We start from the raw sequence: 8,724 nt of genomic DNA on the forward strand, positions 1-8,724 counted from the left end.
CGGTCGCCACTTAACCGCAGCTGGTCCTCCCTGTGAATGAGCTTGTGGTGGATATTCACTGCAGATCAGCCTCCTGACCCCAAGGGTTTGAGCGCCAGGGCAGGGAGAGAAGACAGATTGTGCAGCCTGTGCCCACTCACATGATGTGTCTGATGGCAACAAGTTCATGCCGGAGATGATGCTTGCGTGATGACCCTCCTGAGCTCTGCTGCCCCAGTCCTTACCCTTCCCTCCATCACAGCCTTGCAGAGAGCTGGGAGAGAGGACAGCTTGCAGCCCTTGGCAGAATCTCTGAACAAGAGCCTAGAGCTGCACAAAGCACACCAGTGATGCTTTAGGTAGGACTTGCACAGGCCTAGTGGGACACTGTGATGTCCAGCCAGGGAGCCAGAGAGGAGGGAGGACTCCTTCCAGCTGGTACATCTTGGCAGCAGCAGTGCCAGCCCCCGTCTATCTCAGGTCTGCCTGCCCAGCGCCTTGGCTGCGCACATCAGTGTCTGAAGCACCCTCTCAGTCCATTCCCTGCCTGAAGCAGCTGCCCCACCTCACACCTTGGATTGCTTGGCTTGGATCTGCCACCTAGCCTCCCTTGCAGCAACAGCCTGCTACTGCCACAGCACTTCCAGTATCTCCTCTCTACTTCCTGCTGCTTCTCTTCTCTTCTTCCCTGCTGCTTTCTGAGTCTCAACTGCAGTATCCTCAATTTTCTCCCTGTAGCCTTCGTTGAGGGTGTGAAACACTGGCACAGGTTGCCCAGAGAAGTGGTGGATGCAGCGTCCCTGGAGACATCCACGGCCAGGCTGGATGTGGTTCTGAGCAACCTGATCTAGCTGAAGATGTCCCGCTCACTGGAGGGGGGGCTGGACTAGATGAGCTTTGAAGGTCCCTTCCAACCCAACCCATTCTATGATTCTACGATTCCTGCTCAACAATGTATTCACTCTGCTGCTGTATTCGTGTGGCTAGACCTTCCCCAAGAGGGTGGTACAGCCCTGGGTTAGCCCACCAGGCAGATTTCTGTCCTTGGAAGTATGCAGGACATGGCTGGACAAAGCCATGGTAGCTTCGATCACATGGTGTGAACAGTCAAAGACATTGAGGTCCTTCCTCTGGATTCCTGAGGGAGGTTCTGTCAGTCTTCCCTTTTTAATCATCCCTGTGGAGAGTTGGTCATTTCAAAATGCTGCCCCTGATTTCAGTTACTGCAGTATTCTCAGTTCTGGTTTTTATACTCACTTCTGGTTTTTGTTGCCATGCACAAGCCTGTTTCCTCCTTCTGCTTGCTTTTCATTGCCCATGCTGGGTGCATGACCATAGGATGCATAAGGCCAAGAAGGCAGGAGAAGCCTGCCTGTCACATGCCTCTGTCAGAGGAACATATGCCCCTGGGAAAAGCTGTGCAGCTCCGTCCGCCTTGATTATAGAGGAGGGGATGGAGGGCTGCAGGAGCAGAATAACAAGGGTTTCCCTTGAAGAAGAACGTCTAGCCTTTGTGCATGTGCTTTTTCCACTGAACACCGTAAGATGAGACATTTTCCCAGGTTTGCAATGCAGTAAGGAGAGACCAAACATGCAGCAGCCAAAGCTGCCTTGTGTTTGGCCTACAGAGCTGCCTCATGGCTTAGGCAAGGTGTGCTGCAACCCTCCTCTACATGCTGTAGCAAAGTTCTCACGTGCCTGATTCTGCTGACCGAGGTCTTGTTCATTCCCCACTGTGTGCTCCAGTTTGCATGGGCACAGGAGATCCAACACATACTGCTGGCTTAGTGCACCCAGCCCTGTCTCGTGGCATGACTCTGTCACCTGAAAGGGCTGAGTTGTTGGCAGGAGTGAGTAGAGAGCACCACTGGAGAAGGGAAAACACAGGGGCAGCTTCCCCTGTCTGTTACTCACAAACAGACCCTTCACTGGACAGGGATGTTCTCCCAGTGAGCTGTTGTGTTGTGCTGTGTACCTGTCCGAAAATATGAACCCTTCTCTCTGGCTCACCTTACTCATGCCTGACGCTGCAGGCTTACACATCCTTGTCAAGGTAGTGGGGGTGCTTTCCCTGGATTAGGAGATTTACAGGCACGGCTCATCACACATAGTCAGCAAGGCTGCATGTCAGCTGAACAAGGCCATCATCTCCTCACTGGATAACATGACGTGGAGAGGGCTGGGAGTTATAGTAGTACGTGGTGGTGGCTGACATGGCTGGCAGCAGGAAGTGCAGGCAGTCAGCCCCACTGCAGTATGTCTGGCCATGCCAGTTACCCTCAAAGTCCAGGAAAAGGAACATGATGAATTAAATAGGTTTTATTGCAACTGTATTGATCTCTTTTTCTCCTCTTGTAGGTGATAAATGCTATTGAGCAGGACTATCGGCTGCCACCACCTATGGATTGTCCAAATGCCCTGCACCAGCTAATGCTTGACTGCTGGCAGAAAGATCGAAACCACAGACCCAAATTTGGGCAAATTGTCAACACCTTAGATAAAATGATCCGAAATCCTAACAGCCTGAAAGCCATGGCACCTCTTTCCTCTGGGTGTGTATTTCTGTCTTCCTCTTGTCCTATGGCTTCTATTTGCAGATCTGCTGTCCTTCGTGTCCTGGTGGGTATCATCTTTGCATCTCTCTAGGCTAGTTATTTTAGAGGCAGTTTGCCCTCTGATGTTTGGTCCTTTGTAGGAAGGGCATTAAAAGAAGTCAAGGTCACTCCAGTCTCTCTCCTTGGACAGGTTAGATCTGGTGAACACAGCTCACTGAGTTGGACAGTGACTCTAAGGAGCACCTTGGTTTCATGTACACATGATGCTGGATGAGTGTGCTTGCTTTGGTACTTGAATCTCACATGCAATGGAGGCAAGTGAAGCCTCATCAAGCAGTAAGGTGTTTTCCTGGAGTAGGGGGAGATACACCCAGAGAATGTATTTTCTCCCCTGTTGCAGCCATGATTTTAGAGCTGCATCCCATCATCTTTGAAGGCTCCTACCTCTCCTGTGCAAACTGATTCAGTAAGACTTCTCTAATGCTCTACACAATCCTTCCCTCAGTTGAATTAGACTGTTTTCTGATTGGTACTTCATAATATGGTGCAGTGCAGGCACTGTGAATGATGCTGGTCCAGATGTCTTCAGCTGATGGAGGGTGCAGAAGCACGTGTGCTTTTTCCTGTTTGTTCTGCTCACTCCCCATTTCTGTGTTTCAGGATGAACCTGCCCCTACTTGACCGCACAATCCCAGATTATACCAGCTTCAACACTGTGGATGAATGGCTGGATGCCATCAAGATGAGCCAGTACAAGGAGAGCTTTGCCAGTGCTGGCTTCACCACCTTTGATGTAGTATCTCAGATGACTGTAGAGTAAGTGCCCTGACTTCTATTCCCAAAGCACAAAGGAAAAATCTCAGCAGTTTGACAACAACTGGGTGTTACTGAATTAGTTTTTATTTTCCCATAATGTAGTTTCTATAAAATCTGTTGCTCTGTGGACCTACTTGTAGTCTACTCAGTGTCTGCAGACCTACTCTGCGCTGCAGTCTCTGTCTTGTCTCCGGACGGTGTGTCTGTCTGCTGCGCTGTATCTGCAGAATTCCTTTCCACACTATCATGCTGCATGTCCCCACTGTGAAAACAAAAACTCCACAAAAGTCTCCAAAACCCCAACATGGAATAAACAGAGAATTTAGGCCAGCATCAGACCATTCTCCAGCCACTCAAGAGCACTTTTAGACTCCGTAGTCCTTTTGGATGTATGACTTATTGGTGATGGCAACAAGCACACCGCAAACAAATCTCTGACTAAGAAAGGCCTCTGAAAGTCCAGATGGTTTCAAATTTGTTCTGAGTTGTCCTGCATTCACTAAAAACATCCCTTAGTGGCAAAATCTTAGCAAGTTCTTCAGAGAAAGCAGGCAGCTGAAATCCATTTGTGGTGGGTTTTGAAATCCCTTGGGGCTAGCTGGGACTTTGATGCCTCTGGTGAAAGATTCGTGGTTGGTTGCAGTTAGCTTTAGAAAACCTGCCTAAGAAAGCGCCAAGCATTAAAGCCATCTGTAAGTGCTACGATGTCTCTGCCTCGTAACCAGGAAGGTTTTTTTTCTTTTGGTCCCTAATTCCAGTCTTTAAATCTACCAATGAGTCAGAATCCACTCACGCAAACAGCCAAACTGTTTCTGGCTTTCTGTTCTTATTTGCTGCTGGGAAATGCACATGGCAATTCTGACTGTTCAGTACATCTGTGATACAGCCCCAAGGCCCTGGCAATGATGTTGGCACACTATAGGCTGTGTTCATACAACACAAAGTGGGTCCATAAAATCTGAAGGATGGGGAAAAAGAACTTTGACCAAACTAGGACATCACACACCACATCCCAACCTGCCTAAGTTTGTTTGCAGGCTGGGACACCTGGGCCAACAAAGTATCTGTGTCCAGGGCAGAAAGCTGAGGAAGCACAGGGCTGTGTGGGGCCACAGTCTTATTCTGGTTTACAGACATGAGTGAAGTCTTTGGTCCTTGTTCCCAATCAGAACAGAAGCTAAAGTCAAAGTGCCAGACTCATCCAAGAAGGAACATTCTCTAGCTCAGCACATCTGGCTGGGACAAGGTCTAAACCAAGCTCTGACGCATACAGGCTCATGTGCCACTTGTGCTAGAGGATTTTTTCTCACCTTTCTTTGGAGCTCCTTTTTACCCTTCTTTGCCTATTGACTTCCACTCTAAAACAGGCAAGGGTTTTGCCACACTTCTTCAAAATCTATTCTTAACACTCAAGGAAGGAGAAAAGGCAACTGAAAATCCTTACAGTCAGGTACAGGTCACATCTCATGAATGCCGTCTGTTCCCTGATCAGAAGAATTCATTACTGAGATTTATCCACCAAGGAGGAGATGAGTAACAAACAGCTGGAGTGACCAGCGGTAGGAACAATGCAGAGCCACTTTCATGCTCTTGGCACAACCTTTATTCTTCCCAGATGCCTAATTTCTATAAAAAATAGAAGCAGTGCCAAAATTAGATTGTTGTGATTTAGCAAAGAGGATAACTAGCAAAAGCTTATCACTTGATGGCCTCATCAGATCAAAGCAAAGTAGCAAGAACAACCATCATGTGCACGGGGGGAGTGAGATTCACACTGCTGACGATGTAGCACTTCCTGTTTGTGTGACCCCAGGGATGGAAAAAATGGATTACTGTGTCACAAAAAGAGATAATCTAAACATGCAAAGAAAGAAACAAAATAATACATGGGTAGGAAACCTTAAGGCAAATTCACTTACAAACTATGAGCAGAGCCTGTGGTATTTGGTTTCCTACTGTCTATTGAGGTTCCAGTACTCCAGGGATGCTGCACATAGGTAGCAATTGCAAAGCCAGGAAGAGTCAAAAAGAAAGAGTAGAGGTTTCACCAGGTTTGATTGTATTTGTTGCACTTATGGAATAAATCTGTCGAGACTTCAGTTCTCTACATACCATGCTCATATATGAACTTGTTCTGCTGTAGGAAAAGTGTGATATTTATACAGTGTTTGTTTCTTTTCCTCTGAAAGGGACATTCTGCGAGTTGGGGTCACTTTAGCAGGACACCAGAAGAAAATTCTGAACAGTATCCAGGTGATGAGAGCACAGATGAACCAAATTCAGTCTGTGGAGGTTTGATAGCTACGTGTCCTCCTACTCCTCTTCCTTGAGGCCCTGCTCCCCTTTGCCCCTGTATGTCTGAACTACAGTTCTTGAGTGTTCTACATGGACCAGAGACAGGCAGCTGCTCTGAGGATCATGGCAACAGGAAGAAATGCCCTATAATCAGCAGTGAGAAGTTGCTAAGAGCTTCTAGAATTTAAGCAATGGAAAAAGGGAACAAAAAAAGACAACTATTTTGAAAAAAAAAACAAAAACAAAACAAAAAACCAACAAACCACAAACTATGAAATATTTTTAAATAATAATAAAGCAATTGCATTCTTGAAAAGGGCTCCAAGACCAATGGGAGTCTCCAAAGGAAGAGAAGAGAGCAGCTTCATCTGTTTCCTCTTGCACAAGGCTGCTGCAGCTGGACCCAGCACCTCTGGAGCAATGAGACTTTTTCAAGAAGATGAATGCAAAGCAAGGTCACAAGAAGCACTTCTCTTTCTCGTGTGGGATGGTGGCTCTGGGAATGTCATGCAGTCAGCAGTCCTTCCCGAAAGCCCCTGTTAGTGAATCAAAGAGGAGAGAGAGCTGAAGCTCTTTGGTGCTGTGGAACCAAGTGCATCTCAGAAATTGATGGACTTCTTCAAAAGCTGAAGACTTTTTTAAAAAATAAAAAACAAACAAAAAAAAATACAAACCCCCCAAAAAAACCCAACAAAACAAAAAACCTGACACTAGAAGAGGCTGTTTCCAACAATTGAGAAGGAATCTGTAACACTTCAGGGGGTGGGGATGGGGAAAACCAATCCTTTTTACATCTCTTATTTTCTCTTGTCATGGAACAGTTTTGTGAGTGACAGTTTCCTAAAGGTCCGTCCATCCACCCTCCAGTGGCATCATTGTCTCATACATATCATATGCACAAGACTTTTAGTGATGTCCTCACTAGATGCCAATGATCTTTCCCCAGAAGACTTCCCAAGTACAGTATGTAGTAGTTTTTGATTACAAATGCTGATGTGTACCTTTATTTTTCGGTTGTCATTGTTGGGAGATTTGTCCTTTTACCTTCTTTTGTTAACACCAGATTGTGAGTTTGGGGCTGGAAATTTTTGGTTGGTTGGGGTTTTTTAATGAAAAATGACATCTCCAAGCATCATATCATTCAAGAACTTAAACCCCTTCCCTGTGGAAGGAAATTTGCAGCTTATTGACAATATGCCAGGAGAATTTATTTTTTTTTTTTAATATGCACATTTCCTCCCATTTGCTTGTTTGTTATTTTGCAATTTGTCGTGGCCCGACAGATGTTTCTAATGTTGGGTTTGCAGTTGTTTGCCAAGACAAAATGATCACCTACTCGATTCAGGGCTGCTGGTGCAGGGGTGAGCAGCATAACAGGGTTTGGGGAGGGAGCTGCAGGGAAGAGGGAAAGACAGGGGAGTGTGGGAGGGAATGATAACTCCACAGCTGGCTGTCAGAGCCCTTTGGAAACGAAATGTCTGACTGCTTAGAAAGGTGTCATATTGGTGTACAGACCACAGAAAGGAAGGGTAAGCCCCGACCTCTAATTGGAGCTCACAGCACATGGTTTCTTGGAACCTGAATTGTATTAGCTGCCAAGTTGTGGATGGTTCACTACAGTGATCAGACTCTGCGGTTGTGCTCTGTGTCCTTTGGGGAACCCAGTCCCTTCGTTACACGATGTGCTGGGGGCTCTGAAACAGCTTCAGACTCAGCCAGTTGCCTTGAGGAGAGCCTGGGACAGCAAAGACAAAAATTCTGATGCAGTATCCCAGGTCTCCAGAGGCAAAAGCTGAAAAGCTGAAAAGGTTGAAGCTGAATGATCAGTCAGTGATTTATAAGTAACTGAAATAAATACTTTAGTTACCAACCAGGTCTTTGGTATGTGTAAATGCCACCAACCAAGCGCAGGAGGGTGCAAATGAGAATAAGGCTTGTTCTCCTTGTTCAGCACCTTGTATCTTTTTAAACATGCCTACCACCACTCACCTTCCTCTGGCCACACGTGGCATATTTCTGCACATCTCCTGCCCATGGCCAGCATAGTTTGTGTTTACAAGCCCTTGTCTGCAACTGCCATTTGTAGGGTCCTCCACTTGTTTTCAGCAGCGTGGGGTGTTGAAGGCATGTTCATAGGGAGCTGGTTTGCTGTGTTTTCCAGGAGCTGCATCCAAGAGGAAGTGTGCTGTGGATGAAACTCCCAAACTGTCTAGACTTCTGTGGCCAGACATCATCTCCCTAGACTGCTTGTAAAATATGAGGCCATTTATAAAATACTTAGCATTTTCCACTTGCAGACCAGATCCAGCAGAGAAGAACTTGCGAGTGGCAGCAGACCATTCCCTACAAGTGAGAGTTATTTCTCTGCTTAGCTCTTGCAGTGTCCCAGTGTTTGGTGGACAGCGTCAGCAAGCAGGGGCTTTAACTGGAGGACTTTTCCCTCCAGCCCCTATTTATCTGAAATCTCTAGTGCAGTATTGTATTTTCATTTGTGTTTTCAGTATTTGCCTGTTCTTGCAGTCAAAAGTGCATCTGTAGTCATGTCAACTTCAGTAGCAGGTGCGTGCTGGGAACACAGGGGCATACTCTACACTCAGTGCACCTCCTCTGACAGGAATGCTGTTGCCCTACATCTCTTTCAGATGGCAGAATATGATAGAGAGTGAGGGGTCAGTGGACTATAGGCATGTTTATATGCAGGTGGCAGGTGGTGTCTGGACATAATCAGCTGCCTGTCCTATATCCAGCCTGGTTTAGCCTGTGTGTATAAAGAAGGGATGCTTTTAATGTTGTTGCATTTAAAAAGCTGTGCTCCTGGTCAGGAAATGGACTCAAATTTTAAAGACCAGCATGCAAAAATCGATGGTGTCAACTAAACCACACAAAGTGCTAGTGCTTGCAGAGGGCACACAGAGAAACAAGAAGCTGCTGCTTTTGCCCTGTCCAGTAGAAGTGTGGAGCAGCAGTGAGAACTGCTCGCATGGTCCATCTCTTCTCACATTGTAGCTTCTGTATTTTAACAAGGACCAGTTGCCAGTCTTTCCCAAGGGCATGTCTGAAGCTGTTTGGTGGCAGTCCA

General features: G+C 46.5%; 1 protein-coding gene across 1 annotated transcript in view; it reads left to right on the forward strand.

Moving 5' to 3' along the window:
• The window catches only part of LOC104407134 (ephrin type-B receptor 2), a gene marked incomplete at its 5' end in the record, with an annotated part of 13,811 nt that extends 7,961 nt beyond the window's left edge, over window positions 1–5,850 (forward strand). The window contains 3 exons of the mRNA XM_010016322.1: window positions 2,338–2,531; window positions 3,195–3,350; window positions 5,540–5,850. Of these exons, the coding sequence (XP_010014624.1) occupies window positions 2,338–2,531; window positions 3,195–3,350; window positions 5,540–5,648 (459 nt within the window). The remainder of the gene's footprint in view (window positions 1–2,337; window positions 2,532–3,194; window positions 3,351–5,539) is intronic.
• Window positions 5,851–8,724: the final 2,874 nt, after the last annotated feature.

This window comes from Nestor notabilis, unplaced genomic scaffold, assembly GCF_000696875.1.
Source record: "Nestor notabilis isolate BGI_N333 unplaced genomic scaffold, ASM69687v1 scaffold8786, whole genome shotgun sequence".
NCBI classification, from domain to species: Eukaryota; Metazoa; Chordata; class Aves; order Psittaciformes; family Psittacidae; genus Nestor; species Nestor notabilis.